At 43.0% G+C, this 24,641-nt stretch overlaps 1 protein-coding gene across 1 annotated transcript; it reads left to right on the forward strand.

Moving 5' to 3' along the window:
- The first annotated feature begins 1,238 nt into the window (after nucleotides 1–1,238).
- Nucleotides 1,239–19,025, forward strand: fmnl1a (formin-like 1a). Its single transcript, XM_083648605.1, has 25 exons — nucleotides 1,239–1,797; nucleotides 10,101–10,184; nucleotides 10,570–10,656; nucleotides 10,754–10,827; nucleotides 11,519–11,602; nucleotides 11,694–11,837; nucleotides 12,785–12,893; nucleotides 13,166–13,242; nucleotides 13,322–13,415; nucleotides 14,016–14,090; nucleotides 14,187–14,297; nucleotides 14,406–14,555; nucleotides 14,649–14,750; nucleotides 15,073–15,682; nucleotides 15,865–15,989; nucleotides 16,114–16,316; nucleotides 16,448–16,682; nucleotides 16,792–16,860; nucleotides 16,946–17,026; nucleotides 17,154–17,283; nucleotides 17,534–17,697; nucleotides 17,796–17,897; nucleotides 17,995–18,090; nucleotides 18,471–18,576; nucleotides 18,715–19,025. The coding sequence occupies exons 1-25, from the start codon at nucleotides 1,624–1,626 to the stop codon at nucleotides 18,777–18,779; spliced, it is 3,351 nt and encodes a 1,116-aa protein (XP_083504731.1). The 5' UTR covers nucleotides 1,239–1,623; the 3' UTR covers nucleotides 18,780–19,025.
- The last annotated feature ends 5,616 nt before the right edge of the window (nucleotides 19,026–24,641 follow it).

A 24,641-nucleotide genomic window follows, 5' to 3' on the forward strand; every position in this document is an offset into this window, starting at 1 on the left:
CAGTGGGCAGCCGCAGTGCAGCGCCCGGGGACCAACTCCAGTTCTTTTGCCAGTACCTTGGTCAGGGGCACTGACAGGAGTATTAACCCTAACATACATGTCTTTCTTTGATGGTGGGAGGAAACCGGAGCACCCGGAGAAAACCCACACGGACACGGGGAGAACATGCAAACTCCACACAGAAAGGACCTGGGACGGACCGGGGTTCGAACCCGGGACCTTCTTGCTGTGAGGCAACAGTGTTAACCGTGCCGTCAAGTTAATTAATAATTTGTTACTCTCACAGCTAGACCTGGAAAAAATAATACCAACTACGTACTGGGCTACTGGCACACCCTGAGATGATATGTTGCCTGAAAGGGTTGTTAAAGTATGAGTTAAAGTGCACATGAATGATACATCAAAGTGGTAAATACAACTGGGAAAGTTGTAGTTATCTATGTGATATCCAAGTTGCAGAGATGATGTTTATGGGACATCATTCTGGCAAGCACAGAAGCTATGTCAGCAACTGATGACAAAATTAATGTATTTTACAATATGTAGCTTTTTTCTATTTAGCTAATTAAAATACCAATGACATGCCTGGTGCAAACTTTCTCCTCTTCCATCTGCTGCTGTTTTCATTCACCATTTCCAAGCTCAGAAACAGGAATTCACGAGCAGACTATGAAGGCAACAGCACTCCCTGTAGGAGTCAGCTTCAAACACAGAGGGACGCTATTGGACAACCCTGTCTGTCTCACCCAAAGTGCACCTCACCTGATACAAAACAACACACAAACAAATGATTCAGTCACATGTGAATGCAAACGGTCAGAATAATCTGAGCTTAATCTAAATGGAAAGGAAGTTGGCTCCAAGAAAATTAATCTCTTATTATTTCAAAGCAGGTGGATTCATGGTAAAAGGGGTAAAAGTTGTCTCAGTGAGTTGCTCTTTTTGAACTTGCATTTGTGTAACGCCTGCATACCTTGTGTCTCTCTTCCTCGGACACTGTCACTGCTCTCTCCTGTCCCCACACCTCGCCTCCATCATCCATCGTCCCTGCCTGTATACCGGGTTCTGCCCCAGTCTGTGTGTTTGCTGCTGCCACATACAGGAAGTTGCTCTTCTGCTTTTTTGCTTCTGCGGTTTCTGTCTGTGCTGCAGTGTGTGTCAAAGTCCCCCGCTCCTTCCTCTCACTACCCTGTGTTGCGCTGAATTCACCAGAGGAGTCCTCAGGCAACTTGTGTAAAGAGCAGCGTATAGGCGGGTGGCTTTCAGAGTGTGCCCTAACAGCCAGCACTTTCAAGGTTTGTGGGGTTGTGAGAGACAGGGACAGGTTGAAGAGGAGACAGATCATGATGGTGAGCAGCCTTGTTTCGTCCGCCTCCCTCTCCTCAGGACCCAGGCAGATGCACTAGGCCCCGGTGGCTTGATGTTGCTCTCACTGAAAGGTCAAAGGACAAAAAGACGTGGTTTGATTTAGGCCTGTTTGCTCTTTTTACGATTTTTTTCCTCGCTGACTTATTTGAGTGTCTGTGGAGTCGCGGGGTCGCTCTCGTTTCGGAATACACACAAATTCTCAGGCGAGGGAGTTTGCCTCAACATTTCCTCCTGGATTACTTGTGGAGATTAGTGATGGGGAATGCGGGTGCCGCAGGCACGGAGCAGGAGCAGGCAGAGGGCCGGGAGGCCAGCAGGACCTCGGTGACGAGCGACCCCACGGCGACCCTGCAGAAGAGGCAGCCCGCTCCCCCCAAGCTGCCCATACCCCCGGAGGATGAGCTGGACCAGCGCTTCAACGTAGTGCTGGTGAGTGGGCAGAGAGGAGGGCAGAGGACACGCACAGAGCACATGGCAATACAGACGTCATACACTTGCTACATTTCTTGTGTAATGCAATGCCTGTTAGGTATTTATTTACATGTGGAGGCTAAGACGATTATGATTGAAGGTACACATGGCGAAGAGGCTAAGAAAAAAAACATTTATCAGTTTACAGCTTATGTTTTGAGCAGTTTTGCACTCTGACTATAGTGGTTTGTGCTGCCAAACAGCAATTTAACAGAACACTGGATAATTATGCTGGCCTTGTCCCCCATTTGCAACTTGGATCCAGAGGGCGGTGTGTCTGGTGGGCTTAGAGAGCTAGACTTAATTAGCCATCCAAATGGCACAAGATCTAGCAAGGAGTGATTTGACCTGTCACTTTGCCCATTGGTGTTCACACAAAAGTGGAGTCAATGGAGAGTAGTGGAGACAAGTCATCAACAAACTGGCCAACAATTGTGGTCGGCCTCATCAAACTGCCTTGTTTCATCCACCATGGTTCATTTGAAAGTGTCTGTTGGAGCTGCCTGGGGCAGCTGGCCCCAAGAGGAAGTTGAGCAACACAGGTTACATGTCAGACCGGAAGGCAAAATGTTTCGTCATTATTTCAACATGTTTGCAACAACTTGGAAAAACATGCAGCCTGATGAAGGTGATGAGTATTTTTAAGTATTCAAAATGAGGCAGACTATCAAAGCCTATGTTATTTAGTGTCAGGGATGACAAAGCACTTGAATATGACGTTATGTTTGATTCATTATTTTGTAGACGTGGTGGAAATAACACCAAATCGAGTGGAATAGCAATCAATTTAAGAATTTTATGGTTTAGGATGTCATATTAACAAACATAAATAACCAAGAGAACCAACAGTCTAGGCTGTTAATGTCAGGCTGACAAATAGCCTGCAGCTGTTCCATTAACACAGATTAGAAATTTGAGAAGGTGAACTCGTACAAAGTTTGTCTGAAGTTTTATATCAACATGAGATTTATAGATAGATTTTATTTTATATGGTGCTGCTGTCGTGCTGCTATCTGCTCTCTTGCAGATACATAAAACGTCACCATCTTTCCATAACGGTGCTTTGGTGTGAAATCTCTTTTGCCTATTGGCTATGCGAGACAATACTGAACGTTTTCAAAAGGAGACACACAGGATGAACTGTATAAAACATTTATCTCAGACAAAACTGATCTTTAAAGGTTAGCTCCCACTTGCACGCTCAAACTCAAATTCACCTTTAGCTGACTTCAAGTGTTAGCTAGCTGATCAGTTCAACCCAGGAGAACTAATTAGTGACATCAGCAGGTTGTTGCCAATGCCTGGAAACACAACAGCCCATCAAAATGTTTCCTCCTCAGAGGATGGCAACCAGAAAGAATATGGCCAACAACTTTACTTTTTCTTTTTTTAATCTTAGTAACCTTTTCTGAGTGTGAGAATCCCTTTGCTGAGAAATGATCATTATTTAAACTAGTAGTGACTTTTGCTGTAAAAGTAAATAAAAAGTTGGCTAAAAGTTTTAAAACAGCATCACGCCGTCTCAGGATTCTCCCTCATTAAGTATTTTTCTGCTTTCTAATAATAATAATATAGATACATAGACAATCAATAACAATGTTAAAGGGACCTATTATGCTTTTCCATGTTTTGGGTCATAGGTAATGTTACAATGTTGGATGTTCTAAATGTGGCCAAAGTTTCAAATAATGTGGTAAATGTATGTGAAAGTTATCCCCATTAGCTCCTATGGAGCATGTAGTGTCATAATGCACTCTAGCAGTTACAGGCTATCCTTTTTACTAAATGCACATATTTAAAACTGTGACAGTTCATACAACGTTAACACTACATACATGTATTATACAGTACATCAAGCCCTTCTGCTCTCACTCATGTCAAAATATAAGTGATGTGATGTATAGTTTTTGAGATATTAATATTTGTTTGACAATAGTGTTCAGTGTTGGGGGTAACTCATTACAAAAGTAACATATTACATGTAATATATTACGTTTAGCAGTAACTCAGTAATATAACTTATTACTTATAGGATTTCAGTAATATTATACCAGTTACTTTGTCAAGTAACTCAAGTTACAAATTGAGTTACATTTGATTAAATCAAAGCACATATTTAAAAAAGATACAATAATTTCCTAATCAAACTGTGTGTTTTTATGCAAATAACCACTATAGATGACAATAACAAAGGAAAAGAATAAACATTTAGAATTTTGGATTGTTTACACTGACTTCAAGGCGGTTTAAATAATTTTTCGGGATGGTTCCGTGGCGGCGATGTCATTCTGCTGCTGCTGTTGTTTTGGTAAAAGTAATGCAAAAGTAGTGTAACAAGTAACGAGTTACTCTACACAGAAAGTAATATTGTAAAGTAACTTATTACTTTCAAATGAAAGTAACTAATAATATGTAGTATATTACATTTTGAAAGTAACTTGCCCAACACTGCTAGTGTTCCACTCCTTTTCACAGTAGTTTCTGCTGTCAGATAAAGAGACAGCAGCTAAAACAAAAACGAGGGGCTGCATAAAGGGACAGTACAAGATAAATAAGGAGTTTAACTGTGAATCATGCAAAGCTACTCTAGTGGTGTCCCAGAATAAAATAATAATAAAATATAGAACTAGAAATTAGCATAATAGGCCCCCTTTAAAATATTTTAAAGTAATATATACATTCCAAAAGTGTCCATAATTAAAACTAAAATGTACCTAAAAATTACGCACTCTTCTCCTAAATATAATCCACCAAGCTTTTCATGTACACTCGGACGACAAACGCTTTGTTCCTCTCTGAGCCTGCACGTCATCATGCCTGAAGACACGAGCCACAAAGCCATTTCATTTTTGTAATGGTTGTGTCATCATCATCATTATAGTTTTTGGGGAAACTATTTAGGTGTGTGACAGATTGTGTGGATTCTCTCTGAAACTAAACCACGGCGGCCTGTTTGCTGCTCTGCAGTCCCTGTGTTTGGTGAGTGTATGACCTCACTTCCCCCTTTACCAAATTCAATCATCAATTCAATCTAAAATCTAATCTAATCTAATCTAACACATTGTCCTTTGCCATCTGTCGCTATCTCTCTATAAGAGAGAGGCACAGGAAGAGAGAGAGGGGTGATGTCACATTTCAAGTAACTCAGTCAGGACCTGAGAACTAGCCTTCCCCTTATGTTTCTACACTGAAATTGTGACACCTGTCAATGCAAATGAACATGTACACAAGTCTGTTTTTTCTGTTGTAACTAAATGTCCCACAAAAACCACGAGACCCCTCCCTCACCCCCTCATCAAACCCAAGCCTGGCACTCCCCAAAGCAAAGCAAGAGGCCATTTCCGTTTTTCTTTATTTTTTCTTCTGTGTGAAAAACGAAACCACAAACTGCTGCTTGACAATGTACACTGCAGCCTACAACCACACCCTCATTGGTGGAGTCAAGATTCAAACATGCCTTTTAAGAACAACACCCAATGAACAATAGGATTAGGCCACATGCTCTATGCACATCGAGCCAAAGAGATTTCAACATTTGTTTTATTTAAAATCCAAACTGTATATAATAATCCTGAAGTTACTCACCAGAAAATCATCAAATACTAATTACCAAGAACAGCAACTTTTAGTAACAGATTCACACACAAAATTATGATAAATAAGATAAAATATTAATAATTATATTTTAGATTATGATGATGATGATGATGATTATTCATTATTGTTTATTATTCAACAACCAGAAATTCGCTATAGCTGCGACCAGATGTGCGAATTTCTGAAATGCACTTTTTGTGGAACAACCAAACAACAGAGTGGCTTATAGAGCTGCTGGCCGTACCTAATAAACATGTTAGTGTAGCTCAGTCCCTCATAATGCTGGGTAGCAGTTCATGACCATGCATAGGCTATGCTTTTGTCTTAATTTAGTCTCAAACCTATGTAGGCATACAGTTGAGATTACATGTAATTATCACAATTATTAACACCAACAGTGAATGTCTCATTAGGGTGTTTGGCTCAAAGCAGAACAGCTTGCGTGACATTTGAGATAGATTTTAAGTCTTTTTGAAGGATGTAACATCTTACTTCCCAGAGAAATTCCTTAATTTGGTCCAGAATCTTCTATAATTGCTCGATTGGGTTGATCTCTGGTGAATAGGAGAGCCATTAGTACGATTGATATTGTTTCCACATTCAATGACTCAAGCTCTTTGGATGGAGCACTGTCTCTAAATACATTACACACGTGTCACGCCTCACCATAGAAACAGAGCGATTACTCAGAAATGGCATTTATAGGCAGAGGTTGAGTTGAGCTAAACCCACGAAATCACCGCACCCACGTTCAGTATAGCTGCTCAAGAAAACTATTAATTTGCATAGCTTGCATATTTGCATAGTGCTGAAAATGTTTGCCTTGTTTGTGTGTGTGTATGTGTGTGTGTGTGTGTGTGTGTGTGTGAGTGTGTGTGTGTGTGTGTGTGTGTGTGTGTATGTGTGAGTGAGTGAGTGAGTGAGTGTGTGTGTGTGTGTGTGTGTGTGTGTGTGTGTGTGTGTGTGTGTGCACGTGCATGTGTGTGTGTGTGTGTGTGTGTGTGTGTGTGTGTGTGTGTGTGTGTGTGTGTGTGTGTGTGTGCGTGTGTGTGTGTTCTGTTAACGATAAAAAATATATAATATAAAAAAACATATAGGGAAATACATCAGAGTTGTGATTAAAGGGTTGGGTGGGCCCTGGAAGATTTCAAAGTGGGCCCCTGGGCTAGGCTAATACACTGTGGGGAACATTGGATTTTGCTGTGGTGTGTTTATTGCTTGCTAGTTGAAACTGTATTGCGTGTGTACTGGTAGTATTGTGTGTGTGTAGCCTACTGGTAGTTTAAGGGGTTTGTACCTGTATCAGTTCCTTTGGGTTTTGCTGGCTGTACACTAAAATATATTTTGTCAGACTGAGACTGACTGGAACCCCAGCTTCACCAGCGACTGCCACATAAAGTGTTAATTTAAAAATACATATATTTATTCTGTTGTTTACAAAAGTCCATAATAAGCAAGCGATTTTATGTTTTGCAATTTTTTCCCTTACTGTACTGAAAATGAACCGAACCATGACTTCAAAACCGAGGGAGCTTACGTAGTGAAGAGGATATAATGTGATGTCATATATATATAATGTGATGTCATAGATCTACTAGCCTCTTCATTTTGCGCTCAGAGTGCACCAGATGAATACATTTTACTTTAAAATGACAATCGGGATACACTCCCTGGTTGGAAAGCCTAGAATCGCCTGTGTGTGTGTGTGTGTGTGTGTGTGAGAGAGAGAGAGAGAGAGAGAGAGAGAGAGAGAGAGAGAGAGAGAGAGAGTGAAGGTTGGGCGTTCCTAAGATCTGTGCAAAGTGCTTCATACTGTAAAGTGGAGATCAGCTGCTTACAGAAATGTGCGTGACAGCACAAACTAAAAAAACATGTGAGAGTATTTTAGTTAAATGTAGGTCATTGACTTTGACTACAGTATTTTGATGAGTGAATGATGAGGTTTTGACTTCTGCATTATTTGAGTGTTAGAACTTTTGATCTCTCTTTAATTCAAATTTGTTAAAAAAGAAGGAATTGGAAAATCCTGTCTTTGTCCATGATCGGCCATATAAACTCAGTTAAGATGGTTTCACTTCCCAGGTTTCTCTATCTGTGTCAAAACCTTCCCATCTTCCTTACATCGGCTTTTCTTCTCTCCATAATTCTATCCTACATCTGGAATTATAAGAATCGTAGAATTTGGAAAATTCACTTGCAAAAACCCAAGTCTGAAGGAGGGCTGGCCTTACCTGTGTTTAGGCACTACTATGGGCTGCCAATGTTAGGGCTCTAATGTTTTGGTGGCAAGGGACTCCTGGCAATTTAACTCTTGGGGCACCCCTGTGGCTGAAAATTGAGGCCAGCTCTATTGCCAACTCCTCCCTGCCAGCCATGTTATTTTCTAAGCTAGAGAGGCCTGGGACTTTAGAAAACTTAAGTTTTATTGTGAAACACATTGTCCGAATTCTAAACCAAGTTAGGAGTGTTTTGAGTCTACAGGATGTTTCTATCCACACACCAATTTGTTTCAACCACTCTTTTTTACCTCCATGGTCAGACAAAAACTACCATGCCTAGAGTCGAAAGGAGCTGGTTTCCATCAGAGACCTATACATAGATGGTCATTTTGCATCCATTGATCTACTGAAAAGGAAGTTTGAGTTGCCCAGCACGCAGTGGTTCAGATACATGCAAATCAGAGATTATGTTCGATTCAAGATTCATACCTTTGAAGCTCTCTCAAACGAACATGCTTTTCTTGATTTTTTGCTAAGCCCTCCTCACTCCAAGCATCTTGTTTCTAGGTTTGTATGTCTGTTTGACAACTACAACATGGCCTCTACTGAGAGGATTAGAGAAGCATGGCAGAGGGAACTGTTATCTGACATTTTATGTCAGAGGTCTGTCTGTGGTACAACTCTGCTCAGTTAATAGCAGAAACCAGTTGATCAAATTTAAAGTCACTCACTGTCTTCACTATTCCAAGCATAAATTACACAGGATCTTCCCTTCTGTCTCACCACTGTGTGACAGGTGTCAAGTGTCAGAGGGCACACTCATGCCTTCTGGTTTTGCCCTTCACTAACAGGATTCTGGGCCAAAATATTTGACTGGTACTCCTTGGGCCTGTGTCCACCTAGCGTCTTTTTCCGACGTTAAACGCTGGGAGTGCGCTGGGGAGCGCTGATCCCAGCGCACAATATACAAGGAAGCAACGTTAGTTCAGTGCGGTAGGAGCTGATAGCTGACAGCTAGCAAGCTAACAACACAGGTAGGCTACGCTATTAAAAGCAGTAAGCACAACACTCACCAGAAATATTAAGTGTCTAGCCAATCTGCTCCCACAATTGAGCCTTTCTGTCTCTGTTGCGATAGTTTCTCCATATGATTAGTTGCCAGAAAAGGAGCACCCGACACCAGCGTCTTTCTGAAAAGTTAAATTATTCTCAGCTGGGAGCGCTGGGAGCCGGCGCACAAAAACGCCGGAGCGCTCTGAAAATAGACGCTGGGTGCAGTGCACTTTCTATAGACGTCCGTGTGCGCTCGCATACGCTCTCCCCCCATTGGAAACAACTGAAAAAAGACACTGGACCTGAGGAAAAGACGCTAGGTGGACACAGGCCCTAAGGCCTACAAAATAACCCTTCAGCCAGAGGCAGAACTCGCCATCTTCGGCTGCTCGGAGTCCTCTCTGAACTTCCCTACAGCTGTGCAACAGTCTCTGACACAGTGGACAACTGTTGCAAAAAAAAAAAAAAACATTCTGAAGGAATGGAAGTCCTCCTCTTCACCTTCTTTCCAACTGTGGTTGACGGACATGACCTGTTTTATGAATGGAGAGTTTACTGTAGGTTCCTGAGGACCAATTCACTTAAAACGTTTTCAACCATTTCGGATCCATTTCTAGCCTACCTCGGTGAGGTTAGAGGTGACGGGTGACTCGCATGACTGGTTCCTCATGGACCCCTTGCGTGGGATCCCAGGCACAATATCTCCCACAAGCACATAAGCACCTTATGCGGCTGGTAATTACGTTGTAATATTGAATGTCGATAATGTGTTTTTTTCCTTTTATGTTTTTCTTTTCCTGTCTGAGCGTGTTCGTTTGTCTTGTCTGTGCATTGTTCTGAAAAATCTTAAATAAAATATTGAAAAAATAATGAATTGAATAGTAGACCTACTGTAGTGGAGTGCGTTCACATAGATTTTCATGCCACTGTATGTGCCTTGTTTCATTAACACAGGACAATCTTCAGTATGGGCTCTGAAAGGGTGGATTCACTCATTTCTCAAAACGTTATGTACCAGACCAGTACAGTGTTCTGCAGCAGATCATACCCGTTGGCAACCATCAATACATGTAAACACTGAGTCATCTTGTGGTTCGACCTGGCAGTTTCAACCTTCTGCTCTACTCTGAAGACACATTGTGGTCTGATAGCATTTGACATCACAGCTATGCAACAGGCAGTGACGCTCAAATGACGATGTGGAACAATTACATGCAGTAGACGTCTTAACATGAAATGCAGCTACAACCTGACAATTATGTGACAGAAATTATAAATACATACTGTATAATATTCCTGCTGCATCCTCCCAAAATCACATTCTCAAGTACATTATCCAGCGGATCTCTTCAGTTTCTGTAGTTTTTTTTACCAGCCTCTCTTCTCTTTCAGAGCTACATGAACTTGCCCCCAGATAAACTGAAGCTATTGAGTCAGTACGACAATGAGAAGAAGTGGGAGCTGGTCTGTGATCAGGTAAGAGCACTTTACACGTAAAGCATTATGAGCTGGTTTCACATTTAGACCTTAACATACTGATATCTTATTAAGCGTTACACTTCTGTTCACTGGAGCACGGTAATTGAAATAGTGTACAGTACTGTACAGTAGTACAGTGGTACAGTACAGTAGTACAGTAGTACAGTACATTTACATAAACCTCCCAAATGCTACAGAGCACAGTGCAGTGTAAAACCCTGCAACAAGGGTTTTGTGGTGGCAACGGATGGCTTAGAGGCGTCGGCATGGAAACAGAGCGCGGTTTGTGGCCGTTGTGTGTATAACTATAGACGCTGTGTGCTGCTAGCGTGCTAGTTCTAGCCAACTTTGACCCCGTCCTCTGTGACGCCGTCTGTCCCAGGAGCGCTTCCAGGTGAAGAGCCCCCCCTCCACCTATCTGACCAAGATCAAGAGCTTCTACCACGACCAAGGAGGGGTGCCGCGCAGGGTGGGTGCAGAACCTCCCCTACTTTTCATATTTAACACATTTGAAGTCTTCTCAGTCCACAAAGCCTCATGAATACTGACTATCTCTCTTGTTCCAGCTGAAGAAGCGGATCCAGGATGCCACCCAGGTCCTTAAAGACTTGGAGATTTCCCTTCGCACCAATCACATCGGGTAAGCATGTGAAGTCAGGATGGTTTGAAGCTTAATAGGCAGTTTGAGTCCAATGTGCAGCAGAGCAAAGAATAATTGGTTGCATTAATATAGTGCCTTTCTAGATACTCAAAGCGCTTCACATATCAGAGGGGGGACTGAACTAAACCACCACGATGTGTAGCAGCCACCTGGGTGATGCACGGCAGCCAGTTTGCGCCAGAACGCTCACCACACATCAGCTATCACGGTGGAGAGTTGGGGACTGAATGTGCCAATTAAGTAACGAGGGATGATTAGGTGGCCATGATTGAAGGAAGGCCTGTGTGGTAATTTAGCCAGGGCACCGGGGTTACACCCCTACTCTTGCCAACAGTGCCAATGAGATATTTAATGACCATTGGTTTAATGTCTCATCTGAAGGACAGTGCTCACTCAGGAGGACAGAGTCCCTGTCTCTGCCCTGTGGCATTGGGGAGATTATTCATGAGACCAGAGGGAAGAGCACCTCCCACTGGTCCTCCAACACCACTTTCAGCACCAGTCTTCCATCCAAGGAGTAGCTTGACTTAGCTTCCCCAGGAAAGCTAGTAATGTACTGTAATGCAGGAGCTACTGGTGCTGAGAACCAACCTGAGCATAGAATATAGCTACAGTACATAACAAAAATGTCTCTTTCTGTGCTCAATCCATTATCTTGTTTTCTCTCTAGATGGGCCCAGGAATTTCTCAATGATGAGAATAGAGGTCTGGATATTTTGGTGGAGTACCTGTCCCATGCACAGTGCGATGCCGCGTGAGTGCCAGCAGCATGTGAGCTCTCCACTAAAATGATACATATCTGTATGTACGGTATGTTCATCTTGTGTGGATAAATGTTTCCACAGTTTTGACATGGAGGCAATTGAGAATGGTGGCACACTGTCGGACAGAGGAAAGCCTTCAGAGAGGTCATTGGAAGACTTGCATAAGAGCACCAGCAGCACCCAATCACATGGCATGACCAGAGCGGCTCGAGCCCTGACTGTAAGGTAGGAACCTCCTGACATGAAGAGTCAGGTGCAGCAGCAAGGACCAGCTGAGTCAATACAATATGAGTTAGACTGATCATTCACAAATGATCATAAGAACCCTGAGATGTTACATCTTTACATCTATACAACATTAGGGTTCTAATGTAGAGTTCACTATACTGTAGAATCTCATTATCTAATCTGATGAGATTGTATACATAGTGAACTCTACATTAGGAATTCTGATATAAAGGGAACTTTCAACTTAGTGAAAGAACAGAACTTTTAATTGACCTGATCTCTGTCTTTCTGCAAATCAGTCTTTTTAATTGCATATTCAGACCCAGATCTACTAAATATGTGTGGCTTCACTAATGAAAAATGCACTCATAAAAAGTGATTTCTCTGATTAATTAACCAAATGTAGAAGCTTTTTCAGGCTACTATAAAATATGCAGCAAATTGGGGCACCCACTAAATGTGTTTTTAACCTAATCAAGATTATTTTTCAGGTGTTTCAGTGTTACAGAGATTAATTATATGACACTTTTTTATTTCTCCCTATCTCATTAAATTTCACGGGTGCTAGACAGCAGTCCCTCTTGACATGGAGACATCACGAAGAAAGAATATATTAATATTTTGCAGCCTCCTTTACACATATTCTTTGCTCATTTGTTGAGAAGTTGACTCCCCCCTCCACCTGATGCCACGTCTCAGCTGTCAGACACGCAGTGGAGGACCATAACAGCCTGCGGTCTTGTTATAATTGGCTAACTACTGTGGTCAAACTCATTTGTATGACAGAATTGCAGACAGTTACAAGTGTTATTTTTGTATGTGGTAATAACTTGCACCGCTCTTAGCAGATGCGGGCCTCAGCATGTAACCATTTGCATGTCGTTTTTCTTCTCTAGAAGTAGGCTATTAGCTCACGTCTCCCTATTCTTGTATTCCCTCTGCAGGTTAAGTACCACTCTGGTGAACAAGATTCATAAAAAGCCCCATTTAGCCACCCAGAGAGACGATGTGCATGTATGCATAATGTGCCTGCGAGCCATCATGAACTACCAGGTAGAGTGTTACACCTGGACTGCAAAACCAGTCCATCTGAACAAGCCATTCATCTCATATTCAGCCATGAAATTTGATTCTTGTGACATACTAAGTCCACTTTGTTTCCATTTTCAGTATATTATTTTCACTTGTTTGCTGGAAAAATCAGATTTTTAAGACTTAATACCAGATTAAATCACAAGCCTACACTCTAGACTACACACAGAAACACAACACACAATACATCAGCTCTCATGGGTCAGCTGCTTCATATGTTCTTTTGCTTGCAGTCTGGTTTTAACCTGGTCATGATTCATCCACGCTGTGTCAACGAGATCACCCTCAGTCTCAACAGCAGGAATCCCAGGTAAGTGCATTTGTGTTGCGTGCGTCCGTGTGTTATCGATCGATAGATCCATGTCTCACCCCCCCCTCCTCTGTGACAGGACCAAAGCCCTCGTGCTGGAGCTGCTGGCTGCCGTGTGCCTCGTCAGAGGGGGACATGACATCATTCTCTCTGCCTTTGACAATTTCAAAGAGGTGAGAGGAGTTTGTGTTCATCATTTCATCACATTACATGTTCCCATTTGACTGTTGCTGATTCAGTCAGACCATTGTTCCAGACTTCCCCTCTCCTATTATTACTCATCTTATGACTGGCACCATCCACCCCTCACATGCACTCTGGTCATGTTTAGAATTGTGTACAACTCAGTAGCGTGTTTCTGTGAGTCACTGTGTCCAAGTCAAATGCACAGTTAAAAAAAGAAAGAAAGAGACAAGAGAGAATAATAATAAATATCCAAAGAACATTATGTACAATATAGCGAGAAATGTTTGTGCAAAGGTCCTGTGTGTGTGTGTGTGTGTGTGTGTGTGTGTGTGTGTGTGTGTGTGTGTGTGTGTGTGTGTGTGTGTGTTGTGTGTACGTGCATGTTGGAATTCTAAACACAAGTACAATGACGAATTACAAAATATACCTGATGCATGCATCGTTGAAAAAATTGCCACATCTACGTTTACATCACGTTTATGGTCAGAGTAAGTCAGGCGACCTGGCTACTCACGCCCCCATGTGGGCAGCAAGTGTAAATGAATATTGCTGTAAACACTGAGATATGCCTCATCCTCTTATCTTAGGTGAGCAGAGAAAAGAACCGCTTTGAGAAACTGATGGAGTACTTCACCAACGATGACAGCAACATTGATTTCATGGTAGGTCTCAAAGCAAACAAATCTGCCTGATACTTTCCCATATACTGAGAGGCTGACTGGTCATTAATGCTCATATGTGATTGCATCCATCTTCAGGTGGCTTGCATGCAGTTCATAAACATCGTGGTCCATTCAGTTGAGAACATGAACTTCCGGGTCCATCTGCAGTATGAGTTTACTCACCACGGATTAGACCAGTATCTGGAGGTAAGCAGGGTTTTTTGCTTTTTCACGAGATGGTTGAGTGCTCATGTCCCTTATTGACTTGACTCGTACACACGATACTTAAAGTGTGTGTGTGTGTGTGTGTGTTAGAGTCTGAAGATGACAGAGAGTGAGAAGCTGCAGGTCCAGATCCAAGCCTACCTGGACAATGTGTTTGATGTCGGAGCCCTGCTGGAGGATGCTGAGAGCAGAGGAGGGGTGCTGGAACATGTGGATGAACTGCAGGAGCACAACGCACAGGTCGGCCGTGAATGCACAGGCAAAATGAAGAAAATAAGAAAATGAACATAAAGGAGAGTTGTTAAATGCTGTGGATGATGTGTTGTGTTGCAGCTGAGTGCCAGGCTAGAGGAGATTGAGAGTGAGACTGCAGAGAGAATGACTGAGCTGGAAACTGAGCTTATGCAGGCCACCAAGGAGACTGAGCTGCTCAAGGTAAGTACACTGCCCCATGACCTGTACATGGTCTAATGAGATTAATTAGCCAAGAGAGGTGTACCACTCTTGGAATGATTTACTGACATCAGGTTATGGCAGTTGACTTTATTTCAATAAATTATCTTTTTAATTAAAAATTTCTGAGATAAGATAAGAGTATTTGCACCTATCTTCTCAGGTGAATCTCTGTTTAAATACAAAACCACAAAACCTCCTTCTTGTGGAGATAACTTAATATGAATCTGTGTGTGTGTGTGTGTGTGTGTGTGTGTGTGTGTGTGTGTGTGTGTGTGTGTGTGTGTGTGTGTGTGTTTTCCAGGAAAGCCTGCGAGAGTCCTGTTCCCAGGTCAGCACCCTGCAGCAGAGGGCGAGGGAGCGGGAGTTGGACAGGGAGAGGGAGCGGGACAGGGAGCGTTTGAGCCAGACGTCCACTCAGAGCTCCTCAGAGCTGGAGCAGAAGGTCAAGGAGCTGCAGGACAAAGGTCTGCTCCGGCTGGGACGCACCGCCTCGGGGGGCCTGGACATCCAGGTGGTGCCCATCACCGTGGTGGAATATGTCCCGGCGCCTGCTTCTGACCCCCCCCGGACCAAAGCCCCGGGCCACGACGTTCCTGATTCTGCCTCCTCAGCGTCCAGCCTCCCCGCCTCTGCCTCCGCTGCTCCGCCCGCTCCTCCTCCACCCCCTCCCCTGCCTGGTTGTCCTGGGGAGATTCTATCTCCTCCACCACCAGCACCCCCACCACCTCCAGCGGCTGGCGCAGCTGTTCCACCTCCGCCACCGCCACCGCCTCCACCTCCACCACCACTAGGGGCTGGCGGAGCTGTCCCACCTCCACCCCCGCCTCCTCCTGGAGTAGGTCCACCACCTCCCCCTCCCCCACCTGGCGGTGGACCCCCACCGCCGCCTGGCGCACCCAACGCTCAGCTTGGTAAGGAGACTGATGGAGAAGGAAAGGGTTGATGATAGGCCCTAAGATGTACTGACAAGCATCATAAGTTGGAAAACAATCACCTGGCTGTCATGTGTTGGATTAACAAAGAACACCATTCGGCAATGTCCTCTCACTCATGCTCTCTCTCTCTCTCTTTGTATCACTCCCTCTTTCCTCAGGGTTTAAAAGCAGGAAGCCCATCCAGACCAAGTTCAGGATGCCATTGCTAAACTGGCAGGCGCTAAAACCCAACCAGGTGTCAGGCACTGTCTTCAATGAGCTGGATGACGAGCACATCTTAGGGGTAAGAGGGACCACTCTCCGTTCTCTGCAAGCACTGAGAATATCCAACAATGATTTGTTCCTCCCCTTAACCCTCTCTGCTTCCCATCTCTTACCATCCACATCTCGCTCTCTGTGTACATCAGGAGTTGAACATGGAGATGTTTGAGGAACAGTTTAAGACCAAGGCCCAGGTTGCCGGAAAAGACCGGTCCTCTGTAAAGAAGAAGGTGGTCCAGAAGACCCCCAGCAAGGTGTCACTGATCGATGCCAACAAGGCCAAGAATCTGGCCATCACACTGCGCAAGGGCGGAATGAGCCCGCCTGACATCTGCACCGCCATAGAGACGTATGAACTTTGACCATCTGCTGTATTGTTCCATCCACATGTCTTCATTCTCTCTGTGTTCCACCTGACATTTTTTAGACTTTGTGCTTTCTATCTATCAAAATGTTCTATATTTACCACTCTCTCTCCAGGTATGACCAGCAGAATTTGAGCTTAGACTTCTTGGAGTTACTGGAGAGGTTCGTACCATCAGACTATGAAGTGAAGCTGCTGCTCAACTACGAGAAGGAGGGCCGTCCACTGGAGGACCTATGCGATGAAGACCAATTTATGATTCGCTTCGGGAAGATTCCTCGTCTGTGCCAGCGAATAAACACCCTCACTTTCATGGGCAACTTCCCGGAGACCGTCAAGCGTCTGCAGCCGGTCAGTTTGTCAAGCGGACTGTAACCATTGGGAAGGTGACTTTTCAGTTGTGACTTGAGATTTAGGTTCCAAAAAAAATTTATTTCTTTTGTTTTTTCCTCATCCACAGCAATTGAACTCCATCATTTCTGCTTCCATGTCCATAAAATCTTCCGACAAACTGAAGAAGATGTTAGAAGTAAGTCAAAGAGACTACAGCAGGCTCATGAAGCATCCAAACTCTGGGAGTGTGTGTATAAATCATCTCATCTGTTCTCCTTCAGATCATTCTAGCATTTGGTAACTATATGAACAGCAGCAAGAGGGGCACAGCCTACGGCTTTCGTCTGCAGAGTCTGGACCTTGTAAGTACTCATTTAACATACCGACTCTTGCATTTCAAGACAAACATTCTGAGTACCTTAAAAACAATGACAAACACATTGAAATCATTTAAAAAAAATCCACTCCATCATTGTCTTTACTTTTCAGCTGCTGGAGACCAAGTCCACTGATCGCTCCCAGACACTGCTTCACTTCATCAGCAGCATCGTCCAGGAGAAATACCCCGACCTGGTCTCCTTCTACTCAGATCTACACTTTGTGGACAAGGCTGCCGTCGGTAAATACGTACACAATCATAGGGCGTCCGGGCCTTGATCGGCAGAGGGTGGAGCAGTGACCGGGGCAGCCAATAGGGCAGCATGGGGGGAAAATTGGCCAAGTATAATTGGGAAAAAATTGGGGGGAAATCCGAAAAAAAACAACCCAAAATGTACACAATCATGTTGTTTTGCTACTGTAGATCATTCATGAAATTATTATTATTAATAATTATTATTATTATCATGAGCATTTGTGTTCTTTTTCAGTATCCTTGGATGGTATTCTTCATGACATCCGCTCATTAGAACGTGGAATGGAGATGACCAAGAAAGAGTTGCAGGTGCAGGACGACAGCCCGGTCCTGAAGGAATTCATCAAGGCCAACTGTGATCTGTTGGAGTCTTTAGTCAAAGACAGCAAGACAGCAGTGGTTAGAGCGCAATCCAAAACAAACCTTCATTGACACGTGTTCTCACACCTTCTATGAACAAATGTGTCACATCTTCTCTCTCACTCTTCTCCCTCCAGGAGGCATATGGCTCTGTCGTTGAGTATTTCGGAGAGAACCCCAAAACCACACAGCCTTCCATGTTTTTCCCTACATTTGTACGCTTCATCAAGGCCTACAAGGTGAGGATGTGTGGTAGGTTTCTGATATTTATCCCTTACAATGTGTTCCAATGCTTGAATGATCCCAACTCTTCATTGTGTCCCTGACTCAACCCAGAAAGCAGAACAGGACAATGAGCAGAAAAAGAAAATGGAGACTGAGATCAGTAAGGAAAAAGAATCACCGACTCCCAACATGGCTGGGGCACAAAAGGTAGATTTAAGATCCACTCTTTATATAATCCCTATATTAAATAATATATTTGAGATTATTATTGATTGGTTGTTGTTGTTGGTTGTGATGTTATTATAAATGTATAGAAATACATTTTGCAAAACCATCCTTGTGCAAATGAATTTAATCATACAAAGTAGCCATTGTAAATCTAACATTTAACAAAATCAAATGCATATTTCTGAATATTGCTGTGATGCCAGGAAATAGCTCATATTGACCCAAATCACCCAAATCTAAAATAAGGGTCCCTCAAACATTTCACGAAAACTTTGACTCACAACTTAACTAATGGACTGTCAAGGGGTTGCCCAAAAATGGCGAATTATAATTGGCTGTTATTTTTGGACCATTGCCAGTCACCTATGATGCCCAAGATGCCCCAGATGGACCTGATAGCAGAGCTGAAGAAGCGGCAGGTGAAGCCCCAGGTAAAGGACGGTGCTCTGGAGGACATCATCACAGGTAATGTCATATGCCTTACTTCCCAGACTCGGAGGGGCCAGATGGGGATGCATTACACGTGTGTGTGTTGTCTGTCATGTTTGATGTTTTACATGCTGTCAGCTCCTTTAAACTCACTAAACCTGTGTTCTGCCTCAGATTTGAGGAACACGCCATACAGGCGGACAGACGGGCGGCGGCCGGCACAGCGCCAGGACACATGAGCCGCTTCTGCTCCAAGACTCTTCACAATGTAACTGGGATGACACTTAAACATACAGACAGGAGAATGAGCATACAAAAAACGTTCTGTACATATAAAATTGATTTAGGTTTAACAGGTTTAATTTCTCTAAAACATGTTTGCTCTGTAAATAGAATTGAGTTGAAATAATTACAGACAAATTATTTGTAATGCAACAGTCCAAGACTATGATTGCAAATCTTGCTCAAATAAATGTTTAATACTTTGTCTGGCTTCACATGGCTTTATATGTAAAAAAAAAATGAAAAGAAAAGAAAGAAGAACAAGGTTGTAATACCTTTTAAAAAGCTTTTAAAAATACAAGATCTCATAGCTTAATTTTGACCTAATAGGCATACTGTACTTTCGTTTCTTCTCTTTTCTTTACCATCATTTCAGTATTTGCATTTCCTCTACAATCAATGTGAGTTTTGGGACCTGAACATACACACCTTACACGTTTCCAAAGAGCCATAACACAGTTGTTCTCAAAGTGGGGTTCGGGCCGGGGACCCCCAGGGGTCCTTGACGGGGTTCCAGGGGGTACCCAACTTGAATAATTTATTTCCACTATAATTCCATCTGTGAGTAACTCACTCACTCACTGCATCGACTCAGGCCAGGATGGCCGCCGTCGGGCACGATGTCGGATCTTCCACACGTCTCGTCCTTCCATCAGGGTCCGCAGCTCCCCAGTTGTTACAGCTCCGCAGTCCTCTTTTAGGGTGTTGACCATGGTCTTAATTGGTCTTCCTGGGTTCATCCTTCCATGAGTTGGTTCCCACAGAATGACTTGGCTAGCAGGCAGCTCAGGGTGTCTCGCGCAGTGGCCAGCTAGCTGTAGTCGCCTGTCTCTTATTTTACTGGTGAGGGATGGTAAGTCATCATAGAGTTGCTTATTTGTGATGTGCTGTGACCAGCAGATGTTAAATGCCATTCGCAGCATCCGCGTGTAGCATCCGTCTATAGATCTTGATGTGGCCTTGGAAAGGGTCCATGTCTCACACCCATAGAGCAGTATGGTCTCTATGGTAGCGACAAAGATCCTTTTCTTGAGCCCCCGGGATAAATTTGAGGTCCAGATCTTCTTGGTGTCGTTGAGCGCCTTCCATGCGAGTGCTCGTCGCACCTTTATGTCTCGCTCTGAGCTTTCCATGCGGGCGCCAAGATATTTAAAGTCATAGACTCGCATGAGTGGGGCTCCTTCCACGGTCCTCAAAGGGGCATGGTCCGGTGTGTTGTAGGCCATATATTCCGTTTTCTTGGCATTGAGGTGCAGTCCTACTTTATTGCACTCTGTCTCCACTCTTGATAGAAGTTCAATTGTGTGAGTAACACAATGACAGAATGTATGACTATTTTGGTCATGGGTTTCATGAAGGGTAAGCTGATGGAGACTAGAGAGTCCCTGGCTCTAGCTCAGTGAGCTAAACTGCTTGGTGTGTATGTTCACTGGTTCAAATGCCACCTGTGTCACTCTTTCCACTTTCAAATCAGATGCCAACAGTCTAAATGTGTTTTGTGTAGTTTTACGCCTGGCTGCTGCATCTGTTCAGTGCTCATAAGATGCATTTACTCTTTCAATATCGGTAAAAGTTCAGCAGTCTGTGGTTTCCTCTCTCCTAATCCTCTGCTCATTATCTCTTTGGGGAGACCAGGCCCTCAGAGCATTTCACTCTTTCCTCTGGCTGTCTCCATTCAAAACTGACTGAGGCTCGAACCTACAACCTCAAAACTGACTGAAGTTTGAACCCACAACCTCAATATTGCTGGCCAGCAAGCAAACTCTCTGAGCCACTGGGTCACACTTCTTAAGACAGGTTTTTCTCTGAGCATTTCAGTCTTTCCTCTGGTCAAAATCGACTGAGGCTCGAACCCACAACCTCGAAACTGACGGAGACTTGAACCCACAAGCTCAATACTGCTGGGCAGCAATCCAACTCTGTGAGCCACTGTGTCACACTTGTTAGGACAGGTTTTCTCAGAGCTTTTCAGCCTTTCGTCTGGGTGTCCATTTTCATAATTCTAACTGAGGCTCGAACACTCAAGCTCAAAACTGGCATGCAGCTGTCAGTCACTCTGTGAGCCACTGAGTCTCACAAGGTCAAGTCATTTCTTTCAGAGCTTTTCAGTCTTCACTTGAGAAGTTCTTCAAAGTCCAAGCTTTCACTGAGGCTCAACCCCAAAACCTCCAAATTGTGGTGTGGCCATAGGTGTCATTTACAATGTGGACATGTCCCCACCACTTTTCAACACAAAATGACACACTTGTGTACTCAGATGTCAAATATGGTCTGACAGAGAATTGTGGAAAAGTATGACATTTTGAAATGGAAAATGTGTAGGAACCCTGAAAATTTGGGAACCACTGCTATAAAAGACAACCAGACACCTTTGACCCCCCTGTAACCTTTGACCCCACTGTAACTACTCAGCATGAAGCAAGATCCAGACTCCACCACTGTACAAGAGAGCTGCACTTTATTAGACACACAATCACAGCAAATTATGTACAAAAGAAGGCAGGTTCAACTGCCTACTGTCTTCTCACGGGAAAAACACACACATTTCTCACAGAATATCATGGCATCCACACTGATAAATTAGTATCTCCAGTATCGGTAGGCTTTTAAATTTATATATCATTATATATTATAGATCTATTTTCTGTATTATTTTGTTCTTATATCACACTACTCTACAAATGGGAGAATCACTCTGTGGAAAGAGTACACCATTATTGGTGGGTTTTCTGGTTGGGGTGCGTTCAAGCTCCTGAATCGTTCATCACTCTTAGCCACCACCACCATCATCATCGACATCATCATCGTCATCATCACCATATAACAGATCACAGTAAGATTGAGCATGCCTGTGTCACAGATACCAAAATAATGTTTCATTCTCTACAGTTGTAAACCTCTAACATGGAACCTCTTCTTTCTCTCTCTCTCTTTCTCACTTTTTGAGAAAACATGTAGACAACATTTTTTCAACTGCACCGTGCGATTGCTTGAGAGTATACATGCATTGTTTTGTTTATACCTTTGTACCCATCATATTTTATTAATAAAACATTTTCTTTTGGACATAACAATTTGTTGAACTCGCTAGGAATGACTTGGTCTATTTACATATCGATTTGTTTTCTATTTTTGATGCCAAGATTTTGGAACATCCACACATTCATGTAAAAATCTCATATACATACTACAGAGTACAGAATGAAGGCTCATTATACAAAAAAAAAGATACAATGGCAAAATAAGAGAGAAAAAAAGCTATAAATCCATATAATTCCCTTATAGATCCATCTCTGGTTTTACTTATCGATTGTGTGGTTTAGCTTCACTGCTACCTAAAGCCACTTTGTGCAACCACTGGAACGGAACGAGTGACAACAATGCATTTCCAGCTGTTGTAACGGTAAAGAGCCTGTTCTGTAATGGTAAAGAGCCTGTTCTCTATGTTCTCTCTGTGAATGATTTTCCACATGGCAACACTCCATCTCTGCTGTTCACAAGCAGCCAGAACACACAGAGGACACTTAAAGCCAAATAAATCTATCCATCAATCTATCAGCAGCAGCAAGTCTCTACATGAAGCAGGTGGGCCGACCATCTCACCTTTCACAGTAGTTACCACAACGTCTGTGTTTCTCACTATCTCCAACATGACTGAATCACAAATAGGCCTACAGCATGGGGCAGAACCAAAAACAGACAAAAAGAACAGAAAACCGCTGACAACAAATGAGTAGTAGCAGGAGAAGCCCCCTAAGCACAGGCATTGCTCTTACACCTCAAGGCGACCCTTTACTGTACATAGAGGCAAAGGTGCAGATAGTGTGCTGGACAAGAGTTTTAAGGGAAAAGCTTTTCATAAATCAAAATTAAACGAAATCAAACTCAGAGTGATCATAAAGAGAACCATAGGAAAAAAAACTCCAGTGTATATTAACTGTCATCTATACAGATATTTTCAAACAAATATAAAAATGTTCTGCATATGAATAAATAATCTGCCATGTGAAATGCAATATCTCTCTTGATGAATTAAAAAAAGGGAAAAAAAACTGTACAAAATGGTCACTAATATATAAAACTGAAGAGATGACATTTTACAGTACCGTATATAATTTTATCTAGGCCCTATATATATATATATATCTCACACTTTTCTTCACAAGTATAATATCATACACAAACATCTCACTTAAGATATATTTATATATGTATAATTCTTCTATGTTTCATTTCATTTCAAGTTTGCATGAGTTTTTCTGATTGCCAGGGGCGTTCACTGTGAGTGTCTTTGACAAGCCCTCCGAGCCTGCAGCCTGCAGCCATCACAGTACCATAACACTAGTGTTGAAAATCACTCCAGAGAGCAAACTCTGGTGTTTTCATCTCAGACTTTACTCGGGGGGGAAAAGCAGCAAAACGTGAATACTTCCTCCCCAACGCTCACCAGACGCAAATGCAGCACATTTATGAGTAAGCGAATTTCTTTCATTTGACTTCACTCAATATGAAAGCCAGGGCTTGACCCTGGCATAGCTACAGAGTGCCCAGCATGAGGCTTCACTTGTTGTGCTGCGAGGTTGCAGTTTTGCACTTTGTTTGGACCGGGGGAGCGAAAAACCAGGTTTTCGCCGTCTTTGGGCTAAAGTGTTATTCCGTCCAACCTGCTGATCTAATACTGCAATACAACAACTCTAGATCAACTGGAGAATTCTTGCAAGAACAAAGTCTTAGAGGCACTGGGGGGGGGGGACAACATGGTTAAAAGGTCCTTGCAGGCAAAGAGGCAGGGTTATAACATGGTTAAAAGGTCCTTGCAGGCAAAGAGGCAGGGGGTTATTTCAGAGGCAAAGAGCACTGCCGTGGTCAAGTTGCAGGACTGCTAATTAGATATTGCACACACAGTTCATAATTGAGGCCCATCAAACTTTGTATGAGGATAACCTCACTTGAGGGGTGTCTGATTCGCCGATGACCCACAGCAAAGACAAAGCAAAGTGAAAGGGGCTCGGAAAGAACAGCCAATAAAATGGCTCACATGCGACAAACCCCTTCCTCTCATCTCTTTGGCTCTTTCATATCACAAGCACTCTCAATGGAGGCCAGTCAAAGCCCACCTTATTACCGTAGCCTTCAAACACGTGCCCCCAAACTAATCCCCTCTCCTCCAGCTGCCTCCTCTTTGACACCCGCCCCCTTTATACGAGCTACTGTTTTCATCTCAATGCCGCAAAGAATCGATTTGACACCCTCAGAGGACTGGGAGCTTTGATGAGAGTGTTTTAAACTACAATCACAACCTCAACCATGGTCATTGAAGGCCTAACATTCATAAACGCTTGATATAAGATATAAGATATGCCTGTTTGTAAAAGTGGGTGAAGCAAGAGTAACATCAATGATCTATTTTATACCCAATACCTGGGTCTGTTTGCTGATTTTCCTCCTAAATCATTTGTAGATTTGTGCTTCTCGTGACATTTTTTTGGAGGGGAAAAGGGTGAATTGTTTGGGAGGAAAATGTGCCGGCTTTATATTTTCCATCCTCTCTTCTCTGCCTCCTTAAGGCTCAAGCTGTGTGAGATCTTTAAATATGCACTAAATGATATTTAGTCAGGATTATTTCTCTTCTAAATGCTTTTCAGAATTGACACAACTGTAATGCAGTGTCACAGCTTTTTGTGTGCAATCAATTTGTTGAAGTGAAAGATAAGAAAAGTTATTGTTTTGTTTTCTTCAGAGAATCTACGTATTATGTTTTACAAAGCGACCTGCAAATTGCTGGAAATCTAGGAAGCTGTTTCCCAACAAATTCAATT

Source organism: Poromitra crassiceps, assembly GCF_964638095.1.
Source record: "Poromitra crassiceps genome assembly, chromosome: 13".
NCBI classification, from domain to species: Eukaryota; Metazoa; Chordata; class Actinopteri; order Beryciformes; family Melamphaidae; genus Poromitra; species Poromitra crassiceps.

What these genes read in the sequence shown, in the direction of transcription:
- fmnl1a (XM_083648605.1), top strand. Translation starts at nt 1,624, where the DNA reads ATGGGGAATGCGGGTGCCGCAGGCACGGAGCAGGAGCAGGCAGAGGGC. An exon ending in AAGGAGGGGTGCCGCGCAGG is followed by an intron (nt 10,657 to 10,753) that starts GTGGGTGCAGAA and finishes CTCTTGTTCCAG; the next exon opens with CTGAAGAAGCGGATCCAGGA. An exon ending in ATCTGCACCGCCATAGAGAC is followed by an intron (nt 16,317 to 16,447) that starts GTATGAACTTTG and finishes CTCTCTCTCCAG; the next exon opens with GTATGACCAGCAGAATTTGA.